Source organism: Nanorana parkeri, unplaced genomic scaffold (genome assembly GCF_000935625.1).
Source record: "Nanorana parkeri isolate BGI_ZX_2015 unplaced genomic scaffold, ASM93562v1 scaffold976, whole genome shotgun sequence".
In the NCBI taxonomy this organism is placed as follows: domain Eukaryota; kingdom Metazoa; phylum Chordata; class Amphibia; order Anura; family Dicroglossidae; genus Nanorana; species Nanorana parkeri.
The window spans coordinates 20,803-34,688 of NW_017307244.1; the positions used below are offsets into that span (position 1 = coordinate 20,803).

The window sequence follows — 13,886 nt, forward strand, 5'->3', positions numbered from 1 at the left end:
TGCTAGCCGAGGGGTGGGGGGGGGGGGGGGGCAGGAGAATTAGGCCCAGAGGGTATATCATGTAGTGAGCACATTATAGGTTGTGGGATCTGCCATCCCAGTCTAAGCACTGAAAGTGTGATCTCTGTACCTTACAGTTGTGGTGAGATGGCAGTAACTGACAATCTCAGTAGAGTTGGCAGACAGTGACTGAATCTAGATGACACCTTGAAGATCATTGTGAGGTTTAATCCAAACTGTGCAGATCTTTATAACAGTGAACTTCGGATAGGTCAAAGATCATAATGCGATCCACTCAGCAAAGGACATGTGGCTGAGATGCAGATTAGAACATAATGAAGAAGGGTGGAGTTTTCTACACAATGGAAGAACTGAACTATGAGGAGGGCTGGAGATAAAATACCATAGACAGATAAAGCAAATAATATATGAAGGCATATCACAAAGCATATGCAGCATAACAAAACGTTTTTGCTATGAGCAGGTCAATATAAGTACAAGTCTGTGGGGCTTTCAACCTTTTCCTTACCTATTGAGTTACTGAACTGGAGCAACTCTGCTGGTGTTCTATCAAAGTTTGTAACTGCGTTAGAATGTGTGACCGGTGACGTTGTCAGACATTTTAACGTACTCCCGCTCAGTTTTTCAGCGGTGGAATGTGTGACCGGTCACACATTTTAACGTAATCATGCCCACTTGTTCAGGGGTGGAACAGCTGATCGGTCCTGAAATGTCACTTCTATCCGACTTTGTGAGTGCGATCTCACATTCCACAAAGTCGGATACAAGTGTCATTTCAGGATTGATAAGCTGTTCCAGGGCAGTTCGGTTCTCCTGCACATACCATCTGCGATGCCGATCTGCCCTGGAACAGCTGAGAAATTGTTGGAATTCTTCACCTTTTGCCGGCCACATATTCCACCGCCAAAAAAGTGGGCGTGATTACGTTAAAATGTGTGACCACGTGAACGGTCACACATTCCAACCCAGTCACAATCTTTGATAGAACACAGGCAATGTACTCTGAAAAATCTGAAAGTTTATCTAAACCTGATCACTAAAAGCTTTAAGTTGGCAAAAGTGGAACTAAAGTCCCAGATTGTCACCTGTGTGTCCAGGGCCACACCAACATCTTCTCTACACCTTTTCTTTTAATGTGAAGGTCCTTTGGCTGGTTGGGAAATGACAAATCTTCAGTACATGCACAATGTAGTTCATTAGCTCCAGCACCAAGTAGTGCACAGGTGCCGCTCAGTGTACATTCTAAAGAAGTTTGTGAACAAGCAGGTAAGTTTGTTTTATTGCAGAAGAGGCATAGCATACCCCTTCTGCAATAAAGAGCCTGTCTGCTCACAATTTATTTATTTATTCCCTTTTAGTTCAGCTTTAATGTCATTTCGAAAGTCATTTTCAATATTTTTAGGCTGTAGCTTTCATTAAAATAATACCTGGTGATCCTATCATGAAGGTCCTTCCTAAGGCATTTCTGTCATGTGGTGACAATGCTCTGTCCATGCACATTTTAAACAGACATGGTCCACTGTTGTCACCATCAGGAAAAGAAAACTTAAATGTCAGTCACTTGAACTCCTCTCCTGCATGCTCCTTCCAAGTCAGTGACTGACTGGGTAATGCACCTTTTAAAAAAACATCAGCTCTGGTATTTCAATAATCTCAGGTTCACGTTGATTTAATTTCTGGTTCACAAATGTCAAATTCGAGCCATTTAATGAAGGGAGCAAATGGGTCATCCAAGTTTTGTTTTTAAACTGATACAGGTGAAACTCGAATAATTAGAATATCTTGCAAAAGTAATTGCAGTAAGTGCTGCAAAAGGGGCCCAAACCAAGTACTGAGTACATATGCATGCTTGTACTTTTCAGAGGTCCGATATTGTTCTATGTACAATCCTTGTTTTATTGATTGCATGTAATAATCTACTTTTTTGAGGTTGTGGATTTGGGGTTCTTGGGGTTTCCATGAGCTGTAAGCCATAATCATCACAATTATGACAAATCACGGCTTGAATTATCTTGCTTTGCATGTAATGAGTCTATCTCATATATTACTTTCATATTTTAAGTTGCATTAGTGAAATAAATGAACTTTGCACGATATTCTAATCGAGTTTCACCTGTATATTGTGGTGACTATTTTTTTCTAGTTGGGATTTGAGCTTTCTATATGGAAATCCCCAGCCTCGAACATACAGTTGTATAAGGAATTGCCATGTTTCCATTGGTTATTCTCTCTAGTCACTTTGCTTTTGCCCTTGATTTATTCCACAGAAATGGAGGTGATGAAGCCTTTGATTGGAGAGGAGGGAAATACTGATGAGCTTTCTGATGAAGAGCCCGGCATCCAGAGACGTTACCACCCCGGCAATGAGGATGGTCTGACGTATGTAGCCCATTTTTCATCTTATTATTTTGGTCACATGGGTAGTGTTATGTATGTTCTGCCACGTCTGGTTTAGAGCTGTAGTGATGGTGAAATCAGAGGGTCTAAAAACTGAGGATTTTATCTCCACTGTGTCAATTAGAGATCAGGCAAAAGATGCCATGGACATCTGATTAGCCTGGACTAACTGATTATTGTATTTCAAAGGCAACGAGCAATAAATGAAATATGGAAGCTGCTAGTGCTGTATAATGCCTGGCTATATCTGCATCAATATAACTGATTTAGAAGAAGAGTGAAGTCAAAATCAAACACAATCTAAATTATTGTTCTGGGTTAGCAACTTGTAAAGTACTAATTAAGATGAAGATTTGGCTTAGTATACACTTTACCATGCACGGGTGTCCCCACACCGCGTGCAGATATCTAAACAAGAGAACCAATTACGTGACCACACAAAAACAATGCTTATGAGCTATAATGTATTAGCTGCACCAAAACACCACAACCATAAACACCACCACCCGCAAGTCACATAAAAATACAAGTAACAATTACACCCGGAGACAAAAGGGCAAACCCTAGGGAGCAGAAACAACAAGAGGGGAGCCACTGATCAGGAGACCTCAGGGGTAAGGGTCAGGTCCAAGTCAGGGTTCAAGGCAAGAATAGGATACAGGCCACGAAAACAGGATATGCCAACAATACTAAGGCACAGGACTCATTGCAGGGAGAAGTTAAATACCCTCCCTGATCAACACCAGGTAGTGACTAATTGCTGGGAGACACCTGCAGGTGAGCACTGGAACTCCAGGATCAGGTTCCAGCTCCACAGTGCCACCTGGAGGTGCTCTAGTCCCTGACAGCTTGCCTTTACTTAAAGTGTATACTAAGCCAAATCTTCATCTTAATTAGTACTTTACAAGTTGCTAACCCAGAACAATAATTTAGATTGTGTTTGATTTTGACTTCACTCTTCTTCTAAATCAGTTATATTGATGCAGATATAGCCAGGCATTATACAGCACTAGCAGCTTCCATATTTCACTTATTGCTCATTGCCTTTGAAATTCAATAATCAGTTAGTCCAGGATTGGACCTTTAAAGGAAAACTCCAAATTTTCACCTGGTGTCCATGGCATCTTTTGCCTGATCTCTAATGGACACAGTGGAGCTCGGAGCAGTACTTTATATTATTGTCAAGAAAGAGGTATTTTGTAAATGGTTATTAAGGAGACTATAAAATCTCTTCATTTTTTACAGGTGAGAAAAACTGGTTGAATAGCTGTAACAGTACTTATAATTATGTACAGAAGGTACCTCTTTGGCTGACAGAAATTCAGGTACAAAACAAGCTAGAGAAGCTTAATGTGAACAAATAGCTGGGCCCAGGTGGTTTGCACCCATGAGTTCTCAGGGAGCTTAGTTTGGTTATATACAAGACACTTTTTCTATTTTTCAGACACATTACTGAGTGGAATGGTACAAACTGTTTGGCATTGGGCAAATGCAGTACCAATATTCAAAAAGGATTGAGATGTGTGTCAGAAAACTACAGACCAGTCAGCCTAACACTTATAGTATGTAAACCTGTCACAGACCATGAGGGGGGCCTCTCTTGCTGCTCTAGTACAAGCACCCCTGAATGGTGGAACAGGAGATAGCAGACAGGAAATAGTCAGTGACAGGCTGGATCAATATATTGCAGGCAGCATGGTACAAGGCAGCAGACACAAGAGTGGTCCAAGAACAAACTATGGTCGAGGGATACGGAACAGCAATCAGAAGTTCAAGGCAAGCTGGGTCAGTAATAAGAGATCAGATCAGGAATATAGCATTAAGAAACGCAGAAGCAGAACAACTGAAGATCAATCAGCATGGAGGCTAGGTTGTCTGAGCCATAAATAGCCCATTTTGCGCTACAGCTCGAAATGAGCTTACATAGTTACATAGTTGCATAGTATTTGGGGTTGAATAAAGACACACGTCCATCATGTCCAAGCTTGTGCACCCGTCCGCGCTCACTCGGCTGTAGATCCTCAAATCATCTCTGAATTGGTGCTGACACTGTGCTTCCTTCTGGAGGGGGGCTACTTTATTCCCCATGGTTCCTGTGTGTGTTGTAAGGTAGTCATCACTCCAAACTTGCTCCTGTGATGGACTACAATCTCACGTTTAGTTTACTGGAAACCAAAGAACCCAGGACTTGTGCTAAGAAACGTTATTCTTGTTTACTGTTGTATTCTTTGTCTTTTTTTCTGAGGTAAAATCTTTTATGTTTTCCTTTAATAAATAATGTTTTAAAATTGTTAAGATTTATCTCTACACTCTAAATAAGAATTTAAAGAATCCCTGTCTCTGTGAAGAGAGCTACCATATTGTAAAACCTGTTATATTTGTCTGGAGGGGCAGCGAGCATCACAGGCATTGCATAAGGCTTGAATTGTCACATTGATGATCATCCTCAGTCTTCTTGATAGCGCCTGTTCTACTTTTCTTGCCCTGTGGAGGTAGTGAGGAAGATTCACCTCAATGAGGTTCTAACACTTCTCCACTCTATTTAAAACTATCAAAAAGTTTTGACTGGAGTTGGCCATAATGTTCTTTTTTTCAATACATAATGTCCTTTTCTGTAAAGAATGTCAGGCACATTGTTCAGTCTGCTAATTACTTGATCAGTGTATTGCCCTTGTACAGCTCAAGGTGACCAAGTGCTAGTTTTATAGTCATCTGCATCAAATCCTGGCTTTAGAAATGGTTCGTTCTACTTTTCTACAGCTTTTTATTACAATGTATTCTTGAGCGCTATAGACATTGTTTGATGATGTTGTTACAGAACAAAAGATCATAAACAGCACAAAGCATTAATGGCTTTCTGCTTCAGCTGCACAATTTGTTATTGTCTGTACACCCACTTAATTGTCAAAGAACATCCTCAAAAACCTTCTTGTTCTTCATTGTATGTCGGCTCTCCATCCATACATGGAGGTTTACATTACGGCTCTGTTCATTTTATTATGCTAGGTTATTCAGGTTTGCAAAAGTTCTGCTGTGAGATTTTGACTTCTTGCAACTTTCTTTGCGCTGTCTTAGTGTTGGTGGTCAGTGGGAGTAAAAAATGGCCTGGTGGTCAGTGTAGAAATAGTGCCCCATCATAGGTGTCAGTGGGAAGAATAGTGCCCCATTGCTTGTGTTATTGGGACGATTGGTGCCCCATCGTAGGTGTCAGTGGGAGGAATAGTGCACCATCATAGGTGTCAGTGGGAGGAATAGTGCCCCATCATAGGTGTCAGTGGGAGGAATAGTGTCCCATCGTAGGTGTCATTGGGAAGATTGGTGTCCCATTGCTGGTGTCATTGGGAAGATTGATGTCCCATCATTGGTATACGTGGGAGGAATAGTGCCCCATTGCTGGATTCAGTGGGAAGAATGGTGGCCCACTGTTGGGTTCAATGGGAGGAATGTTGCCCCATTGCTGGTGTCAGTGAGAAGAATGTTGCCCCATTGTTGGTTTCAGTTCCAAGAATAGTACCCCATCTTTGCTGACAGTGAGAGAAATAATGCCCCATCTCTGGTGACAGTGGGTGGAATAGTGCCCTGTCTTTGGTGACATTGGAGCGGTGACTACTTTACAACACCCACAGGGACCATGGGGAACACAAGTAGCCACCCTGCAGAAGGAAGGACAGTGTCCCCACCAATTCAGAGATGATTTGAGGACCTACATCCGATTTATACACAAATAAGATACATTTTTGTTATTAGTTAAGGTACATGGATGCATTTTTAAGGTTTAAAGTAGTATTAAAGTCACTTTTGTTTTTACATATATCTACTGCTAGCAAGTTACCAAATAGGTCATTACTTACCTGTGTCTCCGCCGCTCGCTCCGCCTGCGGAAGATCTGAAGATTCTCGAGCGGTCGAGCAGAATGATGGGGCTGGCGCATGCGCAGTAGAGGAGAGGAGAGACACAGGGTAAGTCAAAGCACGCAGCCATGAGCATGCACTTCACGCAGACTCCGTGGGACACAGAAGACACAGCAGTCCGCGCCGGATCAGGGACCGGCACCAGCACTGGATGGATTGCTGAATACAAGTGGAAGAAAGAAGATGATTGGATCAAGAGGCATCATTTAAGGTAAGTTCTTAACCCCCTGCCGCCCTGCCTTCTCTAAAGGCGGAAGCGATGGCTATTGCATCAATTCCACGTTTTAGCTGTCATTTCTCTGGCTGAGAGCCAGAGAAGAAGCTGCTGAAGCAGATCCCTGCTTCATCAGCTTCTTTTGGAGGTCCCTAGGTGACATTAGGGGTCTTAGAGACCTCTGATGTCTCCATAAAGAGGGCCTGTCATTGTTTTTTGGCTCTCACATAGGGGGATTTTTACCCCCCCTGTGATAGCAATCAAGTTAAGCATAAAAAAAAAAAAATGAAAGTCTCATATTAAAAAAAAGAAAAACTACCACAAAAAGTTTTACGTCCCCCGCCCCTCCGTGCACGCACTTATAAACGTAAATTCGCATCGGGTGCGCCTACGTGCAAAAACAACAAATACGCCGCACATGTTACATATCGCTGCGAACGTCTTTTAGGCCCATCAATCACTGATAACACTAAACTGATGAGCAGTAAAAGCTTTTAAAGCGTCGCCTAAGTCCAATTGTAGGTATGGTAGTGTTTTGCGATTTCGCGGCCGCACGCAATTTTAAAGCTGGACATGTTTGGTGTCTATTTACCCAACGTGACCCCATCTTTTATGTTTTACCAAAAAATTGGGTGCTGATAAATGTTTTATAACATAACGTAGGGAAAACAGGTTTATTTTGGATACTTTTTTTATTATATAGTAAAAAATATAAACCCCAGTGATGATTAAATTCCACCAAAAGAAAGCTCTGTGTGTTCCTAAAAAATGATACAGTATTAATTTCAGTACAGTGTTACATGACTGAAAAAAAGCCAAAGTACTGCAGCGCTGAATACTGAAAAATGGCCTGGACAGGAAGGGGGCTTACCACCCCGGTCAGCAAGTGGTTAAAGCAGCATGGGGGGGGGGGATTGTGACTTTAATGTCACTTTAATTCCAGAGTTTGGTGTCACTTTAGGGTTGATTTCCATGTTGACTCCAGTACTTTCCACCAGAATCTCCTGATTTTCTCCAAAATGTCATAGATGAAAGCTCTTAATTGAACTCATCCCTATGTGTGACATATTGAAAATATCTTTGCTGTCTTCATATACATTCTTAGGCAGGATTTGCCCTCTTTGGTTTGCTGAGTATGACTGATGACCTAATTATCTATATATTTCATTTAAAAACTTCTCTTATAAATGACAACAGTGTCACTTGTATGTCACTCAGAGGACAAGCCGTAAATTTTGCTGCGGATTATAAGGGCACCATGCTTCGGCTGAGATTAATGTACACACCATTCACAGCTTCACCATTACTCAATTATTTCTGCAAAGTATCGCTTGGCATTTTAAGCATACCGTACCATGTTTTACAGGGGGAATTAATGGGAAAGCAGTTTCATAACCAGATAATCTATTATTTTAGTGTAAATGAGGATCATTTTTCTGTACGGGGTTTTTCCTTGGTATGTTTGTCCTTGGATAGTCATTTAATCGGAAGTGCAAGTGTCAGAAATGTGACTGGAATGTGGAGAAAATGTGGACTAGTAGTGGGAAGCCTAGAAAAGCACTAGGATAGCATCCTACACAGGCTACACAGAGGTTCTTTAGGGTGTGAGATTTTGGAGTGACAGGTGGTAGTTTCTTTCATTAAAGGATAAGTGCACCTTAAAATAAAGTGCGCATATCCTTTTGGCCCCCTTAAGCTGACCTAAGCAATGCCACCCTCCACATGCACAGATGGAAACATAAAGAAAAACTCCAGTGTTTAAAAGAGAACTATGGGGTCAGGGCTTGTCCCGATAGTTCTCCTTAGGGTAATGGGAGGACACAAACTAGCGTCCTCCCGTTACCCTAAGCTCAGCTGCAGTGTCCCATGTCGACTCTAACTATAGGGATGAGTGCATTTCATTCATCCCCTTTAACACCAGGAATGGAGTGTGTGCATGTAGACAGGAAGTGGCTGAAAAACCCTGGAGGAGAACCCTGGAGGAGAACAGCTGCACTGAGATGCAAAAAAGGGTTAAAGCAAGTGTTTTCTAAAAGAACAAACTCGTGGCACTTGTTTGGTATGCAATGCTATAGAAAACAAAATGTCACCCAGTTAGGGTTTTTATCTACCTTAAACTATAGCCAATGCCACTGACCGTGCTTGTATTTCTTACACCACCTTCTGTCTAGGTGACTTGACTCCAATCTCTTAGATACACAGCTTTAGCCAAGCAGCCCATTGAGCTGATGTTTTGATTAATAGCCATGTCTTTGTGTCTCCAGGTTCGTACAGACATTGATTCATGTTTTGAAGGGTAACATAGGCACGGGACTCCTTGGCCTTCCTCTGGCCATAAAGAATGCTGGTATTCTGGTAAGTGCTATCAGGCTGAAGAGTGATGAATGAGAAGGCTCTGTGAGTGGAATCCCATTAGTCAGTAGCAGACCTGTCCATTACAGCCCGTACATGTGTGTCATCCGGTATATCACTCATCCTTCTCTCATAGTGTTGAGCTAGGTCCTCATAAATGTCCCCATAATTTCTTTCTGCTTAGCACAAGACACACTTTCAGTTCAGTTGATACCACCTATGTTGTTATGTTTTTTTCCTGACCTGCTGCCATTACTTATTAAAAAGACCCCGTCACCAGACTCTTCATTTTTCCAAAAAGCCCCCCATAAAATTATATCTGCATTTAAAATATTTTCTGCAGGTTGTTTACCTGTAAAAGCCTCCATTGCGTAGACCAACCTTTTTAACCAGGGTGCCATGGCGCCCTGGGGCGTCTTATGTCTTCCTCATGGGTGCCTTGAAATTTTCACACAGCGTCATGATTCCAATTTGAAAGGGGCTCCTGATGTGAAAGAGGGAAAGTGAAGGGGAACTTCTGATGTGAAGGGGGGCTCCTAGTGTGAGAGGGGGTGACTCTGATGTGAAAGGGGCTCCTTTTGTCAAGGGGAAACTCTGATGTAAAGGGGGACCCCTTTTTTTGTTTCTTTGCATGGGGTCCCCACCTAAAATCTATACCAGACCCCTATCTCGCCTAATGGTCATATGGATTTTGAAGGGACCACACATTGTTTTTTACACTTGTTACATTTTAGACTGAGGTGCCTTGAGACATCCAATAGCTCAGAGACTTCTGGTGGGTGCCTCTATCTTAGATGCAATGTCAGCATCCCCAGACTGTCAATCAAATGACACTCTATAGCAGCACTTCTCAACCTTTTTTCAGTCACAGCACTCTTTAAAAGTATGCAAAATCTTGGGGCACCCCAGTCAAAAATATAAAAACCGTAAATATAAAACAAATGACGCGTGGTCCCTCCAAAATCCATGTCAAGCACTTATCCAAGGTAAGGGGCCAGGTATGTTTTTTTAAGGGGGAACCCCAAGCAAAAATGCAACAAAAGAAAATATGTGGAGTTGACTTTCTGCTTCAGATTAAAGTCCCCACTTCCACAGCAGATTTCCCCTTTACTTTAAGAGCACACCTTCTTAGCAGCTCCTCTTCACATTAGAGTCCCCCATTTTCACATCAAGGCCCCCCCCCCCCTTTTCCCATTACAACCCCCTTTATGGGAGGCCTTTTCCCAGTACAAGCACTCTTATCGGAGGCATGACAATGTGACAAGCCCCACTGCAAGAGTTAATTAGCCTGGAGTTCTTCTTTAAATGCATATATGTGAGCTTTTTTACCTATTCCCTGATGGCAGTGGTCTCTTTCAGCAGGATAATGCGCCCTGCCACACTGCAAAAATGGTTCCAGAATGGTTTGGGGGACACAACAACGAGTTTGAGGTGTTGACTTGGCCTCCAAATTCTCCAGATCTCATTCCAATCGAGCATCTGTGGGATGAGCTGGAAAAACAAGTCCGATCCATGGAGGCTTCACCTCACAAATTACAGGACTTAAAGGATCTGTCACTGACATCTTGGTGCCAGATACCACAGCAAACCTTCAGAGGTCTAGTGGAGTCCATGCCTCCACGGGTCAGGGCTGTTTTGGCGGCAAAAGGGGGAACCTACTGAATATTAGGCAGGAGGCCATAATGTTATGAATCGGTTTAAATGGCGGTGATAATGCTCATAGCACAGGCATGTTCTACTGTTGTCACTATCCAAATCTTTGTGCATATCTGGCCAGTACAAAGCAATGATGTGAGAGGGAGTGGCTGTAGAGGCTTATGGAGATTAGCAACACTAAGATTCGATGCAGAAAAAAAAGAACCACATCCACTTTAAAACTAAATTCTGAGATAACCAAATATTCTCTAAATACAAGACCCATGTGTATTCTTAGTTCAATCTTGGTGAGCTTTGTGTGAAACTTGGAGCTTTCTGCGGTAAAAGACCAGCCACGGCTGCTCTCTCTCCTTATGCAGGGTGACAAGTCTTGTCTCCGCCCCCTCTTGTAGTTTTCTACAGGCAGCCTTAGTGGGTGGAGCTGCTGGGCCCCTCCCACAGCTCTGCTTTCTGTGCAAACTATGTACAGCATAGTGATGATGTCACTTCTACTTTTACAATAAGTACATTTCCAATGGCATTTGGTGATTTATATTCTTTGCAGGTATTGAGGAATATATTCCAATGAGGGTTTTTATGGTCGGAGTTCTGCTGTAAATTTCAGGATTCCATCCATTGTGAAAGTTGAGCTTTATCCTTGCTGACTTCAGAAAGTTTCAACGTTCTCTGGCATGTTTTTTTTAAAGACCAGGCAGCTGAGGACACTCCGAGCTGTATATCTGACCTCTTTGTACTATTGCTATCCCTATAGATAGATTCCGAGTTTTTGTATGCTATGGCTTTACATCAGCAGAATCATGTTCCTGAAAGGTAAAGACCCTTTCATTTCTTTCCTCTCCGCTCCTTTACATTCCTCTCTAAGTGATTGGGGTTGTGACCCCGATAATATTTCCCTGCTTTCTCTCTGCCTACACATTGATAATAAATGTAGATTTTCTTGTCCATTCGATCTACAATATATTCAAAGGAGTTGCAGCGTGTTGTTACCTTACTTCGGTGCAATACACTGTTCTTTATATACACGGATCTGGATGTATTGTAATATTTTCTTTCTTTTTTTTTATTGTGAGAGTCTAAATATACTGGAGAACCTTGAAGGGTTAGTTCACACCATAAGCAGTGCGTTCTGGTCCGATTCTGGCCGGAACGCACCTCCTCGCATTGCGGCCGGCTGACTTTTTTGCCGGGCTGGAGGGGCCGTGGCGGGCCATTGAAGTGAATGGCACCGTAGCCACTCCCTGCGGCCGCAATGCGATCGCCCGCACGGGATCGCAAGGCACATTGTGCCTGCAGTGCGGTCCCCTCTACATGCTGACGCCGGTGATGCCGGTCCCAGGCACGCAGGAGGGGCAATGGAGCCTGGGAAGCAAGGCGGAGTTGTCGGGCAAGGGGGGTGCAGTCTTTATTGGCCCCTGGAAGCGATCTGGCAGTGAAAGGGTTACATGTATTTCTTGCAAGCAGTGCAAGTACTTTAATTCTTTCAGTTCTTGTAGAGCAGGGCTGGAGTGTGTGAGAAGGGAGCAGCGAGCCAATCAGTTTATGTGTTGACAAGAAGCATGCTGATAGGAGGTGTGAGCAGAGTTACAAAGAGATGAGTTCATCGGTGTGCTGCTTCTCCTTTCACTGTAAAGTCACAGGTTAAGGGTGGATCCAGGAGGACCTGGGCTCAAAGGAGGCGAATTAGAGTGATGCTGGCCATGAGACTGAGGACATCTAGTGGCAAAAAAAAGTACTGCAGGAAAATTCACTGGATTTAATGTAAATATTTCAATAAAACGGGTTTTGTTATTTTATCCTTTAATAGGTTGTTCATTTATATTTTATTTCTGGCTGGAGTTTTGCTTTTAGGTGAATCTAGACCCAAACACTTAAACTGAATATATTGATGCTCATGTAATGTCAAAAAGTGTATTCCTTTCTGTCCTACATGTCCTGCTTTCAATTAAATCATAGCAGCAAGGTGTATGCTTAGACATTTCCCATTCTAGGGTGACAACGCCATTTCAGTTCACCTGCACCATTGTCACCCATTGGTGACAAAGGGGGAACTCCTGAGGAAGTTTAAAACATTTGAGATTGTGACCCAGCTCTATCTGATGAAGAATATAATGCTCGTTTGTGTAGGGGATGATCTAAAACCGAGGACTTAACTGATCCCATGGTCCTACAACAGCCAGCAGCCTTTTCCTCCGCTGGGTACTCCTATGTCATCACGTACAATGCAGGACCAGCAACACGGCCACTCAGACATCAAGAAGAGTGGCTTTGGGAGACTGGTCCTCACAACCAACTCCTCCACAAGGTAAATAATACTTGGTTTTGGACCATCCCCTACAAAAACAAGCCGTATATTCTTCATGAGCTGGAAGGGGGTTCCATTCTAATTGTTTTATCCTAACCTGGACTTAAAAGAGATCTATAGGGTCAGTGTTTTTTCCCATAGTTCTCTTTAGGGTCACGGGAGGACATATACTAGTGTCCTCCTGTGACCCAAAATTTAGTATATCGCGGGCTGCCGGGAGCCGGGACGGTTTCTGACATCACTGTCGAGATCCACCCAGCTGCGTGAGTGACAGCGGGCTCTGCCCATCTAGAGGCAGAGCCAGCTGTGCCCGCCCCCTCCCCGTCTGTTCGTCCACTCAGCGCTGGAGGATCAGAGGAATGGGGGAATCTCTGCGGGGAGCCGTGACTGACAGTCACTGCTGTCTCCAGGGAGACGATCGAGAAGTGAGCAGATCGTGCATGTTTCTGCTCAGTTCCCGATCTATAGAGCCGACGTGTGACAAGTTTCATTGTCACAGGTCGGCTCTAACTATGAGGATGAGTGGAAATCACTCACCTCATAGATCTCCTTTAAAGTAAGGGGAAACCTGTATTTTTTTTTTTTTAAATCAGATAGTTTTTATTGGTTTTTCCATTGTACATGACCAGCATAAATGTACTCAATCATGGCAATACAAAATCATATACAGAGAATCCAGTAGCAAGTATCCAAGATATATAGAACGGCGTTTAGCAGCATCGCCTAGGCCGCGTATATTCCAGGAGGCTAACTTAAATACCCGCTGTGACATGCATACGACAACATATATATACTTAGCAGCAACACTTGAATGTCCATCGAGCAGGTCCCCTTGATATGGATCCGTGCAGAAACACGTAGGTAGAACGACTGGAAGTCCTGTGGTAGAAGAAGGTGAAGAACAAACAAAAATAAAAAGGGGGAAGAACGGAAACCTGTATTTTTAACAATAAAGTAATTTATTCTATTTTGCTTATAATGCTCTACAATACTGAATATTCTTTTGCGTGAGTTTAGCTCTACTTTATATATT

The 13,886-nt window shown here is 42.9% G+C and overlaps 1 protein-coding gene across 1 annotated transcript in view; it reads left to right on the forward strand.

Annotated features, from left to right (window-relative positions):
* The first annotated feature begins 2,289 nt into the window (after positions 1-2,289).
* SLC36A4 (solute carrier family 36 member 4) overlaps positions 2,290-13,886 on the forward strand; it is a 132,630-nt gene continuing 121,033 nt past the window's right edge. The window contains exons 1-2 of the mRNA XM_018566799.1: positions 2,290-2,400; positions 8,808-8,898. Coding sequence (XP_018422301.1) covers positions 2,291-2,400; positions 8,808-8,898 — 201 coding nt within the window. The 5' untranslated portion in view covers position 2,290. The remainder of the gene's footprint in view (positions 2,401-8,807; positions 8,899-13,886) is intronic.